Source organism: Orcinus orca, chromosome 12 (genome assembly GCF_937001465.1).
Source record: "Orcinus orca chromosome 12, mOrcOrc1.1, whole genome shotgun sequence".
Classification (NCBI taxonomy): domain Eukaryota; kingdom Metazoa; phylum Chordata; class Mammalia; order Artiodactyla; family Delphinidae; genus Orcinus; species Orcinus orca.
The window spans coordinates 30972530-30995147 of NC_064570.1; the positions used below are offsets into that span (position 1 = coordinate 30972530).

Here is a 22618-nt window from a genome sequence, read left to right on the forward strand (position 1 = left end):
ATAAATAAAATAAATTTTTTTTAAAAGTGGGAGAAAGTCTTTAAATTTAAGAATCTGTCAACTCAAGGTAATAGATTACAGTTTTCTAAAATTCTTATTATTGCCTGAAAGCTTGAATTTTATCATTAGCAGTAAATCATGTCAGTTGTCCTTGATGTGACAGGTTTATTTATTTTCAAGATGTCTGCCGAACACCCAAGTGTGAAAATGAAAAATGTCCATGGGTCAATTTTCAAGAAAAAATGGTGTTCCATGAAGGAAAGTGGCTATTTTAGCTCGCAACTTAAACAACCACACAGTGCTCTTCCCTGAGTTAATCTCCCACTTCAATATGCAGAGGTGCTTTATGAACACCTCCCATTTTTGTCACACAAATATTAAAAAGACACATTCTCAAAGATTGAGATTAAATACAATTAATAATTCTTACTACTCAGCAAGACCATTCTTAGGTGAAATTGGCTTTTTTTTTTTTTTGCAACTGCCTTGATTCACACTGGTAACCCACAGTTTTACCCACCACTGCTTTTGCATCATCAGTGCAAATGATAATCCAGAGGAAAAAGCAAATAATATCTTAGTATTATTATAAAAATAGTTTTGCCCTCACAGATAAAGTATCTCAGGGACTGCCAGGGATACATGGACCAAACTTTGAGAAATAGTGATTAAAGCCATAAGAGTTTAAAGCCCAACAAAAGTGTAGCCTTAGACTATTAAATCATTCATAAGATAAGCACAATGAAGCACATTTTTACTGGTCATACAGAGTGAAGTAAGGCAGAAAGAGAAAAACAAATACCGTATGCTAACGCATATATATGGAATCTTAAAAAAAATGGTTCTGATGAACCTAGTGGCAGGACAGGAATAAAGATGCAGACGTAGAGAATGGACTTGAGGACACAGGGTCCGGGAAGGGGAAACTGGGACGAAGTGACAGAGTAGCATTGACCTATATACACTACCAAATATAAAAGAGATAGCTAGTGGGAAACAGATGCATAGCACAGGGAGATCAGCTCGGTGCTTTGTGACCACCTAGAGGGGTGGGATAGGGAGGGTGGGAAGAGATGCAAGAGGGAGGAGATATGGGGATATATGTATGGCTGATTCACTTTGTTATACAGCAGATACTAACACAACATTGTAAAGCAATTATACTCCAATAAAGATGTAAAACAAAAAAAAAGTAAATGATTCATGTCAGCAAAAACAGACGTTTAAGCACATATCTAATGCCAACACCCCTACCTACTAAGTAAACCTTTAAGTGATGTATGACATTTTAGCAACATAAACATTTTCAAATTAAACATTTTAGAAATGTATTACTTATCACTGATATGACAAAGGCTCAGATTTATGGATTCTAGAAAGCTGAAAGATATTTGTCCTAGCTACGCCTTTCACCCAAGGAAAAAAAACTGTTGACTTCCTTTTCCCTGCACCCCTTCCTACCCTATCAACCAATGGGTCAATTACACTGACATCATTATCTTCCATAAAGAAGACCCCCACGCTTACATACCAAACTGGGCAAGATTCAGAGCTTTTGGAGCTCTGCCCTGACCCCTAATGGTAAAGAAGCATGGAAGGTTAGAACACCACAGTCAAATCTCAGGGTCTCCTTAGAAGTAACCCCAAAAAGTACTTTCCTTTTGGCTGAACCACTACCTACACAGGACCACCGGGAATCGCTGGATGGACCATGACAAGGCTTTTAAGACTGACAGGACTGGTCTAAGCTGTCCAGGTCTAAGAGTGATTCTAAAAAAGCAGGGACACCTGGATAGAATAAAGTCATTGACTCAACTCACTTGGAATTCTCCATAGTCATTTCAGCCCATAAAGTCTGAGTCTGGTGTATTGTTGGTCTGACCTATCTGACATTGGCTACAAGACTGCTGACTACAGCTCTGATGACGCTAACTTACTGCCTATGACCCCTGTCCTCTTCTATCACCATATCTGCATAGGCCTGTTTGTTTCTATTTCAGCTGATGGTCAGCCCACCCCTAACCCTCTCACTGCCTCTGTTCTACAGTTAGAACTAATTGAAGGTCTTATCTTTAGGATCCAATCCTAAGTCATTCTTGAGTATTAAACTTCACCCTCTTTTTATCTCACATCTATCTACTCAGTTTCCTTTATCACTTACTCACTGACTTAGTATATTCAACTGTGCCCATCTCCTTTCCCACCTCCCTCACCAACTCCTCAAACACACAAACCTCCCCTCTGTAGCTTCCTCAGCTAACTAGACTGTAGACTCAGTCACGGTGCCTCCTATCTCTAATATTACTATTATTCCTATCACTTAATATTATCACTAATATTACCCCAACCCTGCCTCCCAATCTATTGCTTCTCTCCCCCCTGTAAACTGTACCTATTGTTCCTGGACAGTGTCCTTTCTCTTCTATCCACCTCATCCTATTTATCCAAGCTCTGCCGCGCCCCATCCCCACTTTCCTAGAAGCTAAAGCTTCTTCCACTGTGTCCTATCAAAGCCCATTATTGTCAGGGATGAAGCCCTATTTCTCTACTCCTCCTCCCTCTCCATTTCTCAGATATAGTCTTAGCTCCCCAGTGACGCTATATCACTTTTTTTTTTTATCTTTATTGGAGTATAATTGCTTTACAATGGTGTGCCAGTTTCTGCTTCACAACAAAGTGAATCAGTTATACATAAACATATGTTCCCATATCTCTTCCCTCTTGCATCTCCCTCCCCCCCCCCAACGCTATATCACTCTTAAGGGCTATGTCTTATACTTCTCTGTATCTCATTATACCTGAGAGAAGTGCACACACTGTACACTTTCAATAACATTCATTAAATTAATGGTGAATAATTATTATTAAACCAAAAAACAGCTGGGGTTCTCAGAAAATCATGTTTCTACCTCTGCTTGCAGAAGCTATAAAGAAGTACATTGGCCAGCAAAAAATATATATATATATAAATATATATATATATATATATATATATATATCTCTTCTCGACCTTTCCAAATTCCCCACTGCCTCCTCTAAGAGGTGTCTGACAGCTGAAAGTAAACTAGTCTTTGCAAGCACTAAACTGCTCATCAATCTTACAAAGGGTGTCATTTAGTCAATTACCTTCCCTAAGGAAATATAAATGGAACAGAGCTGCAAGAGAAAAATTAATTCACCCAACTCCAGTAAGTAGCTCACAGACAACAGCTTTCACCACTCTAGGATATCTGAACTATAGTTCATTCCTGGATTCACCAGGAAGAACTGGTTTTTCACTTTTTTCTTTTTTGAATTTTAGCTGATTAATGCAGTTAGGTTTGAAGGAGTTATATCTCAATATTAGGTAAGCATAATATCAACCACATTTCTTATTATGAGAGAATTAGAATGTAGTACCCTTCTCTTGCATCTGAACATGTGACTGTTGCCTCCATATCCTACCAAACTCCCCTAACACTCCATATAAAGATGCATGATGGCAGAAGCTGGAGAGGAAAATGCTCAGCATGGAAATGAAAAGTAGACCCAGGGAACAGCAGCAGCTGCCGGGGGATCCAAACTCAGATGTCTTCAGGAACCAATCAAGTAGTGCAAGTGAGTTAGGCAAACTGTAGAAGAACAAGAGTCAGGGGTTGATGAAAGGCAGCTACTTTCAAGGTGTGCCTACTACCCCACCCAGGAAATCACTGCATGCAAGAATGTAGAGCACGTGTGGCCACATTTCTGGATTATTCAAAGGCATCAGAAACCCAGATTTTTTACATAAAATCACCCCCAGATTGGCAAGTAATTAAAATTGTAAAAACAAATTTAAAAACTCTGTATTAGTTGAGTACAACATGAAAGGCTGCTAATTTGTGATCTTTGGAACACAAAGTAAGGTTGGTGGGGTGTAAAAAAAACATTCTAAAAAAATTTCCTAAAACTAAATCTCTATTTCACAACCACTTTTAGTAACTGGATTTCTATGTTAATCCTCTATGTCTGACTACTTAATTAATGATCCCAACAGATAGATGAAAAGCTCAAATGCAAAAATAATAACAAAGAAATCAGAAGAAAATATAAACGAAAATGTATCAAATCTTTGGTTTGGAGATGACGCTATCATGATAATTAAAGAAATCACAGAATTTTTTTATCTATAGTTTTACAAAAATTAAAAACATTTAATATGAAAAATATCTTGTGACCAAAACTAAATGCAAAATAAAACCTGGAAAAATATTTGAAGTCAATATGGCAAAAGGCAAATTATCTTTACTCTTAAGAAAACCTCGCAAGTTGGTAAGAGACACAAGAAGAATGCACTCCAACTCCTTATGGACAAAGATGGTTGCTGTTGCCAGTTCCTAACCTCATACAAAGTAGTGTACCCTGTGGGACTAGAACTGAGACATCTGCAAAACCACACATGGGGTTATGAGGGGGAAACATGCACAATTAAATGAGCTCTCAAAAAAAACTTTAAAAGCACCAGAGGAAATCAAGTGCCACAAAAGACCCAACAAATAGTAGAATTCACACCCAAGGAATCAGATTTTCAAAACATGAATTTTCAAAATTAATTATATTAACATCATCAAAGAAATAAATGAAGGAATAGCATCTATAAAGCAAAGATCAGAACAGGAAAGGATGAAAAAGAATCAACTGGAGATCTTGGAAATGAAGCACAGTCATTAGTTTTTTTGTTTTTTTTGCGGTACATGGGCCTCTCACGGTTGTGGCCTCTCCCGTTGCGGAGCACAGGCTCCGGACGCGCAGGCTCAGCGGCCATGGCTCACGGGCCCAGCCGCTCCCCGGCACGTGGGATCTTCCCGGACCGGGGAACGAACCCGTGTCCCCTGCATCGGCAGGCGGACTCTCAACCACTGCGCCACCAGGGAAGCCCCCGTTTTCTTTTTAATGTCCTAAATGATATAATTGAGACAGCTGAAAAGAAAATCAGTGATTTGGAATCCAGTGCTCTCCAAGAATGCACCATTAACAAATTAAGAGATAGGAAATATGTAAATCTAATAAATTCTCTCCTCAGAAAAATCCACATATGTACCTACATACAAAGTTTTATAAACAATTTCAGAAGGTTCCCAGAGTCCCTGAAGCCTAACTTCCACTCTAGAATTCTGAATACAAAATATCTTAAGATCTGAAATCTGTCTCACTCTTTAATGCAAACAACACAATACTGATTCAAAGTTCAGGAAACAGACATTAAATTTGAGTTAGTATCAAATTCAAGAGAAGCCATACCAATGGAAGCCAGTTAAATCTGAACAAGAGGGCAGAAGATCTAAATAGACATTTCTCCAAAGAAGGCATACAGATAGCTAAAAAGCACGTGGAAAGATGCTCAACATCACTAATTATTAGAGAAATGCAAATCAAAACTATAATGAGGTATCACCTCACACCGGTCAGAATGGCCATCGTCAAAAAATCTACAAACAGTAAATTCTGGAGAGGGTGTGAAGAAAGGGAGTGCTCATGCACTGTTGGTGGGAATGTAAACTGGTACAGCCACTTTGGAGAACAGTACGGAGGTTTCTCAAAAAACTAAAAATAGAGCTACCATATGATCCAGCAATCCCACTCCTAGACATATATCTGGAGAAAACCATAATTCGAAAGGATACATGCACCCCAATGTTCATTGCAGCACTATTTACAATAGCCAGGACATGGAAGCAACCTAAATGTCTATCAACAGAGGAATGGATAAAGAAGATGTGGTACATATATACAATGGAATATTACTCAGCCATAAAAAAGGACAAAATAATGTCACTTGCAGCTACATGGATAGACCTAGAGTTTGTCATACTTAGTGAGGTAAGTCAGACAGAGAAAGACAAATATCATATGATATCATTTATATGTGGAATCTAAAAAAAGGGTACAAATGAACTTATCTACAAACAGAAATAGAGTTACAGATATAGAAAACAAACTTATGGTTACCAGGGGGTAAGGGAGGGGAGGGATAAATTGGGAGATTGGGATTGACATATACACATTACTATATATAAAACAGATAACTAATAAGAACCTGCTTTATAGCACAGGGAACTCTACTCAGTACTCTGTAATGGCCTATATGGGAAAAGAATCTAAAAAAGAGTGGATATATGTAATGTATAACTGATTCACTTTGCTGTACAACTGAAACTAGCACAACATTGAAAATCAACTATACTCCAATAAAATTTTTTTTAAAAAAAGATAATACAAAAAAAAAAATCTGAACAAGAAATGAAACTCACAAAGATAGAGTCCTGCCCAGTATATTCTCTGTTGCAAAACTCAGGTAAGATCAAGAAAATCAGTCATTATCCATTGCAAATACAAGACTCTAGTGTGTATTAAAATTGGCTAATTATTAAATAATAATTATCATTTTAGATGCAGATATTGCTTTAATGTTCATAAAGGCAGGAGAATATAGAGTATGTGTAACAGGCAAAAACCATTTTTTAAATAATGTTAAATGATTGATATGGGGATATAAGATGGGTGAAGTTTGAAAGAAACTAAATTGCTCTGAAGTAGAAAAGCGTGAGAGAGAAAGAAGCCTGAGAGAAAAATCTAGAGAAATTGTCATAATAAGGGGAATTTTAGAAACCAAGCTGGTAAAGAGCAATAAAAGAAAACTCAGTGAATGGAACACAGTAATCTGGGATGACCTGAACAGAGCCGTGCAATGGCAATATAGGAGATCCATGCTGTGAGCTATATAATGCAGCCCCACAATACCTTCAGTAAAATCTACATTCTGTTCTTTTTTTAGAAAATGGGAGTGGGAAAGGCAATGAAGCACTGAGTTCTCCTTCAAGGTTGGTTTAAAGTAATTACAGAGAAGATATGGAAAGCCAGCCAAAATCTATATTATGCAAGAAGCATTTAAATTTGCCTTTTACAATGAACCTAAACAGCAATGTTTGGTCTTCATCAAAACTTTGATGGAAGGCAGCTCTCTTACAGAGATTCTGAAAACACAAAAATCTTCCTTAAAGCACACTTGAAATGTTCCAGAACATAAAATTCAAATGACATATTATCTTCTGTTTAAGATAGCTGCTAAGATCTTTGGAAGGTAAAATAATGACTTCTCTGAAGATCTCTAGTGAGAATTTAAAAACAAAATTGTGTCTCTTGAACATTTTTAACATACTTTAAACTTCAGTATAAAGATTCTTTCAGGATGTATATTTCCATAGGTTTTCTTCAAGCTGACGTGGAGAGAAATTACCTTGGTTGAAGACCTTGAAATATTTAGATATTGGTATTTATCTTCTCTGAGTATTTTCATGTTACTTCAAAAGTATACAAATCAGGTTGTCTTGAAGTTCACAATTTTGTAAGAAGACTGCCCAGTTTGAAATTGTATATTTTAATCACAACAGATCAGGCTCCTTTAAAAGACATTCACATTGCAAACAATGAGAAATACCCCTGTTCTGGTTTTTCAGATTCTTCATTTGGTGTACACACTTTGCACTCGGAAACATAATTGTGTATGAACCTGTCTCATCACATGCCATCTCCCTGATATGATGACAGAGCATTTATGTATGAATCTTTGTGTCCCCTTAAAACACGTTTTTCTTAGGGAAGAAATTAAAGGACAAGTTTTCAATCTTTGCAGGCCACCTATGCTTTCCCTTCCCAGAGTGAAACTTTCTGACCTGGCACATTCTCTTCCTAATTAGAAGCAGTGAACACAAAAATGCCTGGTATAGAATGCTGTGGTCACGTAGGCCTTCACTGGAGAAAATGCTTTCTTCATATTCACGAAATAAAATTAAACTGAAATGAATTATGAATCAACATTTGAAGACTTCATGATGATTGTGTTTAAAGCACAAAAGTATAAAAACCATAGGTACTAAAATCTTGATTAATAAACATGAATACTAAATATGTTCCACAAAATGTTTAATGTATTACTGTCAAAACGTAATATTTAGGAAAATACGTCGTTGAGAAAAACATACAACATAAACATTTGCCAAAACAAAATTATGCTAAAGAAATCAAAATCAAAGATAATGAGTAATTTTTAAATGGCACTCACCAATCACAACTGAAGACTCACAATGATAATAACCATTACTTTGCTTTTTCTTCAGCATGGAGCAAAGATCTATGCGATGTACCATTTCTTCTCCAAATCTGTGACTGATAAATTTTTCATAGAATTTGGGGTCTATTTTTTTCACTCCCTTGAAATAACAAAACAAAATCACATCAATCAATCATTTCACCTAAGCAACCAGTTCACATCTATACCACTTTCTTAGAACCTGATATTACATTTTGACTGCCTACTGGCATCTTAAAATGGATACCACAAAATTGTTGTAAAGTTGTTTTTAAAGTCCCTCTGCCTAGAATGAGTTGTATTTTTTTTAAAAAAATCATTAAAGAGCGTTGAGTTTCAAATTCAAATCTTCATATACTTTAAGCTTCAGAAATAATAAAGTATATCAAGTTGAAATTTGATATACCATGGGAAGAGTAATCATCTCCAACAACAATGGAGCAATGGGTGAATTTTTTAAAGTGATATGGATCTTAACACTTTACAGTGTGTAAAATGTTTTAATAAATGGATGCAATTTTTAAACTTATGTAAAAAATCATCTGAAAGACAAAGGTTATTTGAATTAGAGTAGAGCGGTCAATGGATCTTCCAAGTTCTTCTTTACCTGCCCCTCCTGATTCTCAGTGTACTTTCACAGCAGGAATAGGGCTGGTTGTTGAAAAATTACAGTGGGATGCCCTTGGTAACTTGGTAGTTCCTCCAAATATGGGAAAGAATGTCTTCCCCTCCCCTTACTATACATGGTCTTATACCCATCTCACAGTCCAAAAACACAGTCCATAAGATGAAGATACAGTACTTTACAGGGCAAGTTTACCAGCTGACCGTGCGCAAACTTTTTCTTTAAATTTATATATATTTTTACATTGCCCTGGAAATACCTGTTATTTGTTAAAACTTAGAAAATATAAAGAATCTAGAAAAAAAGAAAAGAAAAATCACTCTGTTATTTATATAAAATACATTAACCCTGTGGTGCATATCCTTCAAGTATCCTTTTTATGCATATGTATTATTATCAAATTATATTTATATAAATCTTACTCAAGTGCAATTAGAATATACTCTCCCTTTTTACTCACAAGTTACAAAAAAATTTTAAACAGAGATATAAAAACAAAAATACTAAATCACCCCAAATTACTACTACTAAAATTTTACTATGTATTTTATTTTTCCTATGCACAACATGAGTTATACCATGAGTACTAACTGACACCAGTGCTTTTTTTCCAGTTAATATGTCCTATCAATAAATAATATATTGATGTGCAAAATATTTTTACATCTCCATAGTACTCCATTGTATGGAGATATAATTTATTCATTCCATTCTTTATTGTTGAACATTTAGGTTGGTCTTAACTTTTAATATTATATTTAACATGTTTTGTTGATACATGTTTTTGTTCTATGTCTGAACTGAGCTCCCCATCTTTCCTAACCCCTTCACTCACAGACTTTCTTTCCCACCTCAGTTCGAGTTGATCAGACTGGAAGCCTTGGGGTCATCCTTGATTCTCCTCTTTCCCTCAACGCTACCTCCAATCAAATCCTGTTGGCTCTACCTTCAAAACACACCCAACTCTCACCACTCTCCTGCTACCTTTGTCTGAGCCACCTCTGCTTTTGTCTTTCACCTGGATTATCCCAACAGCCTCCTGTTTTCCCACCGTTGCCTCTTCTAAAGCCAGAGTGATTTTATAAAAACATACATCCAGATCAGGTCATCCTCTAGTCAAAATTCTCCAAAAGGTCTCCATTTCTCTCAAAGGAGGAGTCAAATTACCAGACCGGTCTGCAGGCTCCTGTTCTGCTCTCCCCCTACTTCCTGGGCCTCATGCCCACCACTCTCCCCTTTGACCCCCTCCAGCCTCCCCGACCTCCTTGCTCTTCCGTGAACATGCCAGGCATATGCACCTCACAGCCCCTGTGCTGCCTGTTCCCTCTTCCTGGAATGCTCTTCCCCCAGATATCCTCCTCATTGCCCATCCCCATCTCCTTTAATTCCTTGCTCAAATATTACTTTCTTAATAGGGCCTCACTTAACCATGCCATTTAATTTGTACTCCCCCCACCCAGGAGGTACTCCCAAATCCTCTCTATCCTTCTCCCTTTATACATACTTATGTATATTTTTAATAGCACTTACCATCTTCTAACATACTCTGTAATTTATGTTTATTTTCATTGTCTGTCATTAGCTGTCTCTCTCCATTAGAATGTGAGCTCCACACAAGGATTTTCATCTGACTGTTATTCTCTGAAATATCCCCAGTGCCTAGAACAGTGCTTGACACGGAGCAGTGCTTGATAAATAATTGTCACAATGCAAAGGAGGATAAAGTTTCAAGAAGAGGATAGTTGACAATATCAAATGCTGTTCATTCAAAGTTCAACAAGAATGAAACTGAATGGATTTCTTTTGATTTGGTGAGTTGAATGCCTTGAGAGACAGCAGAGCCTAATACTGAGGGCCAGTCAGTGCATGAGTTCAAGTCCTGGCTCAGCCGCTTTTCAGCCATGTGACCTCAGTTTCCTCATCTGTAAAATGAGATTAACAATACTACCTACCTGTAAGTGTCACATGCACTAAACAAGTAAATTTATAGAAGTGAAATATGGTAAATGCTGTAATATATTGATATATATAATTACCATTAGTGAAAATAATAGGTAAGATTTCAGGGGGAAAAGGTTCCGAGTAAATGGAAACTGACCATTCTTATTTCTCTTTCAAATGCTTTTTCATTCGTGTGTGTTTATTGAGTGGGGGTGGGGTGAAGGAAGGGTGTCATTCCCTTTGACCAGACAGATCAGTGATAAGTCAGCAGAAAAATCAGGACCTTCAGTTTTCAAGATACCATTGCCAGCACTGTCTAGCCACTATAATCTCCATTTCAGTTCTGTAAGATGTCATTGTTTAAAAAATAAGAAATAAGGGAAACATAAGAGCTACTCTAATCTGTTAGGCTAATTAATTTAATTTTAGCAAAAAGTAAGCACCAACTATTTTGCAAGAATTCTCCATAGATGACTTCCGACATGAATCTTAAGGAGTTATTTTTTACCAAAGAGTGAAATGGAATTAATTCTTTAACCCATAATTTATAGAGAGAGCTGTGGTTCAAAGAGGCATGAGGCCTTAGAAGGCACTGAAGTTATATGCCCTGATCAGAAAACATCTTCAATAATAAAGATCTAGAAGATCTTGAAGATTCTATGAGAATCTGCTTTGTCTGATATATAATATTAGCATGATCTTTGTTCTCTGGGGAATTTTTTGTTTGACAATATATTTTGCAGGATTTTTTTAGGCTCTTGTGTCCCATGGCAATATATCTCTTTTCTAGTAAAATCTATGAATTAGTCTCACCATCCAGCTGCAGCAGGTGGTGTTCTTCCTTCATAATAAAGAAATGACTATCATTCAAAGAAAATAACAAGTACATCAAAATTGCCTGTCTTTAGAGTAAGACTAGGCAGCCTCCTATTTTCTGAATGGATCCACTGGGTTGCCAAACTAGTCCCAGAGACATCACCCTGGCAAGGTTATATTTTAAAGCTTACAAGGCTGGTTTTCAAGTTTTGGACCACAAATTTCTCTTTGCTTCCCTTTTTCACAGCCCAGACACTTTCCAAGGTACCCTGTCATTTAAAGAAAGATGGAGGTATAATATGTTAGGAAAGCTCAAAGAAAAACCACAGAAAAATGGTTAAAGCCAGGAAAATTTGACCTGTAAAGGCTGAGAGTTGGGATTATTTCCAACAATATGTAGGGTATCTTCAACAAAACCACGCTAAGGGTGTTGCATTTCTGGAATTCTGAATATGCCTTGTGATTGTCTAGTACTATGTTTGAAAATTACGTTTGCCTTGGACCTAACAGAAACAGGGTATATTTTTTAAGGCTTCACATTGATAATTGTACCCAATATAACTGACATATCAATTATGCATCATAACACTGAAGGAGAAAATAGGAAGTTAAAGACAGAACAGCACACTTTGAAACAATAAATTAGTGGCAAGAAACATCAAACAGAAAAACTTTTCAAGACTATCCTAATTAATCCTCAGAAATGACTGAAGTTTTACTTCCCTTTGGCCTAGTTTCAAGTATTGTTTAGGGAGAATTATCAGTGCTGTTCAAAGCCACTTGGTAACTTCTGATACAATGGACCATGAAACCCTGAGGAACTTCATTCTTGATTGTAACTTGGCATGCAAAGAGCCAATACAGGAAAAATGCCATCGAGAGTGTGATGTGTAGTTTTAGAATCGTCTCATGGCTGCATCTGGTAATGGAAATTATTTACTCGGGAAGCACTCACCATATCATTTATATTTAGTTAAATGATGTGTATAATTTAATAGGCACCAAAGAGGGCTCAATCTTATATTACTATGCATCCAACTCTATTTTCAATATAGGAAGGAAACAGAGCCACAAAATATGAAAAATCACATTAATGTGTGAAAATCATTCAGTTAAGGTTCTGAAAGATGAAATACTTATTATTCATCTTTAGTTTCTACAACAAAGTTATTGAGATCAGAAAAACAATGGAATGAGAGTTTTGTTAAGAAGGTTAACTTTTTTTGTAATAGAAGATAATTTCATATTGTTACTTATCTTTTTTTTTTTTTTTGCGGTACGCGGGCCTCTCACTGTTGTGGCCTCTCCCGTTGCGGAGCACAGGCTCTGGACGCGCAGGCTCAGCGGCCATGGCTCACGGGCCCAGCCGCTCCGCGGCATGTGGGATCTTCCTGGACCGGGGCACGAACCCGTGTCCCCTGCATCGGCAGGCGGACTCTCAACCACTGCGCCACCAGGGAAGCCCACTTGTTATCTTATTATAATAATCGCAACTTCCATGATGAAAAAATAAATAGCCTGCATATCAATCAAAAAAATTGTGTCCTTCTGAGGTTAAGCTTGATATTCCTGGAGCTCTGTTGTTTTCCAATAGTTTATTCCTGTCACCCAACAGCTATGAAAGAAAAGTATGTTTCCTGTGATAATGGCATGAAACCAAAATTCAGGATGCAAACTAAGAGCCAAAGCAAATTGGCCTGTCATTTGGGGCATCAGCTGATTAAAGAGGAATATGGTAATCTTTTACACTCATTTTCATAAGTGGAAAACAGGTACATATCTTTAGTGATACGATATTGGTTAAAAGACTAAAATTATTTTTAATGATGACTAGTCATCCTAGTGAAAAGTTACATACTGGTGATTCAAAGTTATAAAAAGATTATATATTGACAAGGGGTTTCCCTGAAGCAAATCTTACTTTACGATTCTTAATGACTCCATCTCTCAGCAAAACTACATTTTTCACTCTTACTTGTACTCTTTTATTGCCATCTTGCTCCTGATACAGACACTTGATGATCTCCTTGTTGGCTGCAGTCCTCCCTCAGCCCCTCTCAGTGGGGAAAATGGAGACACTTCCCATTCAGGCTCAGTTCCACCCAAGCCTGTTCTTGACAGGGATGGAAAGAGACTAAGAGTCTTTACCACACAGCTAATGTTCTCTAGAACAGCATGGTGGTTTGAGAGCCAATGCCCAGCACCCCCGAGTGAGAACTGCCTTGAAGCCTTCCCATCTCCTCCTGCAGCTCTCGGCCAGCCTGTGGGCCTGGGCTCTGCCTCAACCCTCTGTCCAGCAATGCCCATTTCCTACCTGCCTGGGGCCCCGACACCCTCCCTCGTGCCTGTCAGTAACTTCAGAGATGAAAAAGTAACAAGTGACGGAAAACAGAAAAAACAGTTGTACTTTGCTCATTGTTTTGTACCAATCTGAAAAAAATGATGCTTCCTACCATCAGTTTAACAATAATAGAAAATACTTACATAGTATTTACTATGTTCAAGCACTGCTCTAAGAACTTATTAACTTGTTTAATAATTGCAATAACCCTGTAAGATTAGTACCATTATTATCCCCAGACAAGGAAACAGTCACAGAGAAATCAGGTCACTTACCGAAGGACACACAGCTAGTAAGAAGTAGAGCTTGGATTCAGATTCAGGATAAGTGGAGAACACAGATAAATTGAAAACAACAGAATGATAATATTCAAGCTCTTTCATTATTTAAAATACTAAAATTCTAAGAATATTCATCATTCTTAAGATATAATCATATATACTATCATATTTCTAAAACCAATGTGAAAATTACTTTGAGAATCTCGAGCATCTAAAAGACCTGCATTTAATATGTGCATTAGTATTAATAAAGTGATAATTATATGTCCATAGTAAATGAATTTCGTAAAGGGAGATAAGAATTCATAGATGCTACTTCCACATAGTAAAAATTACCCAAATAATCCAGCCTATAAAAAGAACTCTTCTTATACTGCAAATATGCAAATAATCAACTAAAATACTGGCAGAGATTACCTGCGTTTTTTAAACCAACTCTTTGAGTATCCAGTATTTCTCAATTCTTCATTTTACCTTACGCTGGAGCATCTATGCATCTCATTTTATGAGGCTTTTCAAAAGCCTCATAAGGCTTTTGAAAGAGGTCATCCTCTTAATCCCTCTATTTATATACTTGCTTTTAGCACTACTGTTTTGTTTAATCTGGAGGCTTCAGAGAAAGAAAAAGTAGGAACTTTTTACCCTAGCGCTATATCGAACATTTGCAATATTGCACCTTTCAGCAAATAATAAGTAGAAACAAAGCTGCTAGAGCTAAATGTTTAACCTATTGTTGACACCCCCTTCTCCCTGTCCTAACACTGAGAAGAGTCGGATGCTTCTTGGGGTTATCAAGTGACAAGCAAAGCTGTCACAGAGGGCAGGTGACAAGACAACTCCTGGCAGCAGAAGCCACTTCACAAAAAGCACCAAGAGAATATACTGTATTGTTTCCTGGGCCTGGAGTTCCCTTCCATGAGGTGCTGGCCTCAAATAGAACAGAGGAAGAAACATGAATTTGGTCCACAAACATGTAGCTCATTTATACTGACTAACGACACGTTAACTGGGAAAGAACAGGTTGACGGCAACCAGGAAGTTCTCAAGGCCGCAGATTCAGTGCAACAAGCACAGGGATGTCTCAATACCTTTATTTACAACACAGACTGTTCCCATATAAGCTCATTCTTTGTCTACTTAGCAAACCGCAATTCCTCCTCAAGCTTTCTCCAAGTATAGCGTAAGAAATCAGATGCTGTTTGGACATATAACTGTTTATATTTGTGTGTGGCTTTTCTCATTCCAGTGAAACAAAGAGCCTCATAACTCAGGCATCCAAGGATGCTTCCTTGATAGCCCAATCTCAGCTGGACCCTCAGCTCCCCTTGATCAAACTCCAGCTGAGTTCCTGGCTCGACGCAGCCTGTGGTCACTCAGGTGTAAACAAACTACAACCTGCTCCTCCCACCACCTCTGTTTTCTTAATATTTTGCTTTTTGGAGCAAATAAGGACATGTTCTCCTGAATTCACCCACTTAACCATTTATTTCTATCAACTAAAGATAAAACATGAAATATCCCCCACCTCCCCAAATCTCTCCCCAGATACGAGCTATACACATAACTTAATCTGTTTCCCTCCTTCCTTGCAACAGCTTTGCCTTCTAATCAACAGTTCTCTCCACATTAAGTAATGCCAGCAAGCTACTGATGCAAAAAACTCTCAGGATCTCAACAACGGAAGAGGACAGTGAAGCGTTCTGCAGAAGCACATTCAGAAATCAGTTCATAGAAAAATCCTAACGAACAATTTTAACTTGGCCTATAACATTGGCCTATATACCTCAACATATATTGTGGTTGAATCCGTTCTGCTTTTATAGCCTAGAGGTCAGAAGCATGGAACCATTCCTGTAAACTGGTTGGATTATCCACAGACAGAATTTCAGACCAAACTATAGCCTCAGATTCAACCTAAATGAGAACTGAGTACCTAGACAGTGTAGCAGGGACTGTACATTGACAAAATATTTTAAATGCATCCATAGACATCACTAAGCACAGCACTTAATGTTAAGCAAGAAACACCTAGAGCGTTTTTGTAGCTCATTCGGCTCCTATGCATCTAGTACTTTCTTCTTTTCCCACTTTCTTATGAATTAATCAATTTCCTTGACTCCCCTCCCATCAACATTCTTCCTTCCTCCCTCCCTTCATTCTCAGAGGACACCTTACTTCCCCTAACTCATCCTCTTTCAATTGCCTGGGCATATTCCCTGCACACCACTTAGGACAAAGCTCCTTCCTAACAGAAAGGCAACCCAACAAGAACTAAGCTAAGGAATGGGAAAGAAATAATGACACCAAGGTTCACGCTGAGTGTGCTATAGGGTAGGAAATGGGGCAAGAAAGCAAGGTGCTCACCAATACAAGCCTTTTCACTTACTTGGTTGGAAACATTCCCTGGATATCATATTAGATAAAAGGAGAGTTAGGGGGAAAAACCCCACAATAATTGGATATAGAACAGTCATTAAACATGTATCCTGGGAATCACGTGTAGCCCTTAAACCAATTTCAAAATGAATATTTCTCTCCAGGTAGAGCAAGAAATGTATTCATAGATTTTCTTTTTCAACGTGACACAGATTGCTATGTAAAATAATTTTATATATAATATTCAATAGGAATCTTTCTTTCGACCACATTTCAAACAATCTAACATTCAATTGTGAAATCACCCTTTGGTGTACTCTTGAAATACAAAATTAAAAGGATTACATAGTTTCTCTACTGGACTCATAGCATAATATATGAGTATTCAATTACATACTGTTTCCCAAAAAGTATAGTGAAAAAAAACATAACACACCAGCCAGTAATTTTTAGAGATTTTAAAAATTAAGAATCTCTTCAAAATTTCAGAAGCACTTCCAGACTAATAAAATAAGCAGCGGGTTTAGTAGGGAAAAAATAAATAAAAATAGAAGAGTTAACAAGAAGCAAGGAATCTTAGGATGATCGTATTCCAAAGATCATATACACTGGCATACTCCATTTGCTCTTCTGCTCTACCCAGTACATTCCTCACCCAGGAAAGCTAGACCAGCCAAACCTGACACCATCCCCTGCACGTCTACCTCATCCCTACTTTGTACAATTTAGGCACATGCCAGTAGGGATACATGTGATAGAAAGTTACAATCTGTTGGGAGGTATGTTTGACATGATTTCCCTATCCATTCAGCTAATTCCCAGGTGGTTACTGCCCCCACTTGATTCCTTTGAATTAAGTTCTAGAAATATTTGCACTGGAAGTTCAAGAGCACTAAGTCCTCTGTTTACCGTTCTCTGATTATCAGGATAGGCCAGGGAGGGTGAGGAGCAAGATGGAACCCAAAGGGACCAAGTCATGAAAAACAGAATGGGTACGAATAGGAAGAGGACACTGCTAAAGGTGCAGGGCCACTAGAGGAAGTCACAGAACATTCTCCCAGGTAATGGCTGATTAAGATCCCACAGTAGTGGGCTTCCCTGGTGGCGTAGTGGTTGGGAATCCACCTGCCAATGCAGGGGACACGGGTTCGAGCCCTGGTCCGGGAAGATCCCGCACGCCACGGAGCGACTAGGCCCGTGCACCACAACTACTGAGCCTGTGCTCTGGAGCCTGCGTGCCACAACTGCTGAGCCCGTGAGCCACAACTGCTGAGCCCATGTGCCACAACTACTGAGGCCCGCACGCCTGGAGCCTGTGCTCCGCAATGGGAGAGGCCACTACAATGAGAAGCCCGCACACCACAATGAAGAGTAGCCCCCTGCTCACCGCAACTAGAGAGGGCCCGCACGCAGCAACGAAGACCCAACTCGGTCAAAAATAAATAAATCAATTAATTAGAAAAGAAAAAAAAAGATCCCACAGTAGTGCTGAAGACAAATGTGAAATCACTCTGAAAGAAATGTTCTGGTCTAAATAATGTTATGCAACAAATTGTTGTAGTCAAAGTCAGCTGTGGGGAAGGCCGTAGCCAAGGAAGGAAGAAAAGTACTTTCACACTCTGGCCATCAGCTTGAGGGCAGTGTAAAGACACAGTTGTACTTAGAAGGCCTTAAAGATGGGTTTCCAAAATGGTGTCACAATGTTTACTAACAATTAAAAATGTTGCTATCAGGTAGGTTATAGAGAAAGAACACTTACTGCAGGAACCAAGCTGGAGTTCCTCTAGTCAAGGGTGGCTAATCCCTCAGGCAATATGAGCTAGATTTGTTAGGTCTTAACTACAGTTAATGTGAAGTTTTGCCCTGGCAAAGAGACCAATAACATTTTTTTCTTTAATTTACAGGAATAATCAATTAGAAGAATTGAGCAATTTAGTATATTCTATTTTTAAGGTACCTCTCCTCGGGAGAATAAGATTCGAATGAATGGTCAAAATAAATCAGCTCATACTTAGGAATGGAAATATAATTCCAATGTAAACTAGTTATAGTTTTGGATTGCAACCTTACCTTCCCCTCAAATCTAAATGGGGCTCGCAAGAAAAATACAGCTTTACCTTCTTTTATTTTGCAGTTAATTATAGTTAACAAGAGGTGACTGGCCAGTGAGCTTGGGCACTCTTTGCAGTGGTACAGAAAATCTCATTGCCATTCAAATAATTTTAGCTGGTTTGCTTCTATGTGACTATTCACGTGGGTTGGAAATTAGCTGTCACCTATTAAACAAGCTAATTTTACAGCAACACCATTTTGGAATAAAGTTTACATTTTCTTGATCATATGTTCCCTTTTGCCTTTATCCATAATCAACCCACTACGGGGCTTGCCAGTTTCGTACAAGATCATTATGCTCCATTCTGTCCTTGACTAGAAAAATGAAATCTAGAGAGATCTCAAAATGTCTAAAAATGACTTGAGAAAAAAATTTTGCCATCACTAACGGTAATGGTTGAGACAGAGAGAACATTTATATTTGAATACAGTTAAGGCAAACCCATGCAATTCTAATTACCCTGAATACTTCATCATTGCATCTTTTAATGCAAGCTCTAAAACTGTTTCTTAAATTACACTTAAATCAGAATTTTGCCTGTGGATACAAGTGCTAGAAATAAGTAAAAATGCCCAAAGAATCTGTATGTTTGAAGCAAAAGTAACATTTAAGCCTGAGTTATCACAATCAGCATTTCCTAAACCACGTGCTGCCGAACACCAGTGCTACAACACGATGGATGAAAAAAGGCCACGCTGATCAACTACATCTGGAAAACGATGCTGAAGTAGAATGTGTAACTGTTCAAAATATTCACTGCCCTTCTGGTGGGTCCTTTTCTGCACACGGGTTACACCTCCTGCTCTGCTGAACTCAGAAGGGACCACATGACCTGCTTTGGCCAATAAGATGTGAACAGGAATGACGTGTGTCACTTAGCAGAAGCTTTCAGTTTGTGAATCACCAACTCTTTTCCTTCTGCCAAAGACCAGCAAAGTCCTAAACGGAAGCTGCTTGGCCGAAACCCTGAATAAAGACAACAAAGACCAGAGCCACAGATGACCCGTGTCCAGAGGCAAAAACTAAACCTTTGTTGCTGTAAGCTCTTAAGATTCACACAAACATTCACATTTCAGAGATCCTAAGAAGTCCTGAAATAAAGACCCAGATTAACTTTATTTAACCCATCACTGCTAGCACGCATTTGATCACAGAATCGTTACCTCACATAAAATCCTGAGAAATGTTCTGAGAGAACATTTTCAGGAAATGTCAATGAAGATACTTACTTCAAATCTCCATTCTATTTTGCACAGACTTACTATTAGGTTGACTGTGTCATTTCTTCTAGGGTTTTCAAATTTTTCAAAATCTCTAACAGAATAAGGGTCAATCGGGAGCCATTTTGGTATTCTGACATTAATCAATTCCCAGAATTCTTCCTTAAAACTAATTTCACTTTCTGCTTATTATTTTCTATATTTTTCACTATTCAAAGACGTATAAATTACTGAAAGGTTACAAATGAACATTTAGTCTACCTTTGTAGATATCATTCCAATTTTTAAACAATTATAAGCATACTTATTTAGTTTTTTTCAATATATGGAAACAGAACAGCATGAAGTTGAAAAATGCATTCAAAACAAAACTGAAGGGCTTCCCTGGTGCCGCAGTGGTTGAGAGTCCGCCTGCTGTTGCAGGGGACGCGGGTTCGTGCCCCGGTCCGGGAGGATCCCACATGCCGCGGAGCGGCTGGGCCCGTGAGCCATGGCCGCTGAACCTGCGCGTCCGGAGCCTGTGCTCCGCAACGGGAGAGGCCACAACAGTGAGAGGACCGTGTATCGCAAAAAAAAAAAAAAAAAAAGTCAGTTGCTATAGATAGTGCTCGGACACACAACAGATGACACAGTTGACTAATAGCACCTAGAATCTCGGAAGAAATTACAACTCCATCTCACAGCAGATTTCACTGAATTTTTAGTTTAAAAAAAACACATTAAAACAAAATGTGTGATTTTTAACTAAGAAAAATCCAAAGAGAATTCCATACTATGGCCTTAAATCTAAGTGCACCTGATAGTATGAAAAGAGACTCAAAAACAACTAAAAATGGTGATTAAGTCATTTGGCATTGGGAGATTCGGGAATAGGTTACTGAAACAATCTGCTTTATCTTGTACCAAGCGTATTTCTAAGGCCAGCTTTTGTCTGGAATAATAAAGGTTCGCTGATACTAAGGGCACCTAGAGTGCCTTCTTTCAGGGAAGGAGAGAAGACAGTGGCAGTGCAGTCTGGCAGGGCCTCTTCTGCTGCAGCGATGGGCTATTCTTCACAATAAGGGTCCCTGTGAAAGTGACCTGCTCAGCCTCTCTAATACCCGCCCTGAAGACACTCCCTTCCCTTTCTGAAGGTGGTACCTGCCAAGGCTCAACCCCTCTGGTCCCCTTTTGACGTTTTCCGTGCCTCCTTACAGTGGAGCGCTCACCCACTGGGAGTGAAAATCTGTGGGTGATTTCTGAGCTCTCTCACCAACAGGCCTGCTCCTCCCTGCACAGCTTTCCCCACCCGGAAGCAGCTTCTCGCGCAAGTCCTGCTGGTCCCAGCTGCTTGCTGGCCACACCTGCACGTGATGTGGCATTTATAGATTTCTCTATCTCCCAGTTTCACTAAAAATGTAGTCTGTCATATGTTCCCAATTGTCTTTACTGTTCTGTAGGTTTTCCAGGAGGAGAGGTAGCAAGATTGCCACCATACTCCTACCACTACTTAAAGACCTTTCCCCTGTTTGTCATTTTCCTTCCATGCATACAAGAAAGCTAATCTACAATCTAAAAAAAATTCTCGGGGACACAGGTTCGTGCCCCGGTCCGGGAGGATCCCGCATGCCGTGGAGCGGCTGGGCCCGTGAGCCATAGCCGCTGGGCCTGCCGTCCGGAGCCTGTGCTCCGTGGCGGGAGAGGCCACAGCAGTGAGAGGCCCACGTACCGAAAAAAAAAAAAAAAAAAAATTCTCCACGTCAAGCCAAATTAGCCTATTTGGTCATAATGCTTACCTCATAAGACATGTCAGAAGAGCCCAGGAGTCAAGTCATTAAGACCAAGCTCCTCCTTTCACTATGAGTACAGAAGTCAAGAAAGGTAATGAGATTTTGTCCAGGGCTAACCAACAGAGATAAAACAGGAAAACTCAAGCTCCTTCCAATGTATTACAGAGACTCCTATGAGAAGGAATAGTCAGTACTCCTGAGTTTTCAAATGGTTTATAAAGGCCCATTATCATGCAGACCCAGGAACAGGCGTGGCAGCCAAATTACACCAGGCCAGTTATCAAAATCCCGAGAAAACATGCGACCTGATAAATAAACGAGTAAATAATAATTGGTTGTACGTAAGGAAAGATGACAGCAGAGAGTCCTAGCTGGGGAAGGACGTAGAAGAAAGTTGGAATTTGGCCAATTTTTAAATACAGTCTTGGTCCTGTATATCCAATCACCAAATAACTCAGGGACTGGGTTTTCCTTTTAGTTGTACCGTCAGAACAGAATTTTCAAGCACACACTCTTCTTTTCCACTACCCATTTCCACTCCCACTGATGCCTGCCATATATCTTCACCCCTAATTCTCCTAACCTCATCATCATTTGGTCCAATAACCACCACCCTGCCCTTGCTATGTGCATATCGAATTCTGCACTCAAAACAAACTAGTCTAAGTGACAAGGGGAGCGGACAATTTCAAAGATCATTTCTTTCATTCTAAAGTTCTCTCACTGACTCTGTGAAAGCTTCTATACGGAAGTGCCGATTAATAACCTACAGCTTTGATTTTAAGTGCTACATTAGTAATTTGAAAGAGTCATAACTCAGGAAAGATATCTAAGAAACCCAGAAAAGAATTCATGCTTAAAAACAACTGATCTATCCATGAAAAGACTGCATTTATTTCTTGAGGAATCTGGATCTGCATTAAGATGCATGTTTGATTTGAAACTGGTCTTCTTCCGCCACCAAGTGTTAGCACACACTTCTAACCAACCAGTTTCTGCAATGTTCAAATCACAGAAATACGTCACTCA

At 38.7% G+C, this 22618-nt stretch overlaps 1 protein-coding gene across 5 annotated transcripts in view; it reads right to left on the reverse strand.

Annotated features, from left to right (window-relative positions):
* The window catches only part of AKAP7 (A-kinase anchoring protein 7), a 140402-nt gene that overhangs the window by 52742 nt on the left and 65042 nt on the right, over positions 1-22618 (reverse strand). For all 5 annotated transcript variants that reach the window (XR_007470722.1, XM_033407201.2, XM_004263827.3 and 2 more), the window contains exon 7: positions 8081-8228. Coding sequence is in view for 4 of the 5 variants with exons in the window: in XM_033407201.2 (XP_033263092.1) it covers positions 8081-8228 (148 nt within the window). In the remaining variant the exon portion in view is untranslated. The remainder of the gene's footprint in view (positions 1-8080; positions 8229-22618) is intronic.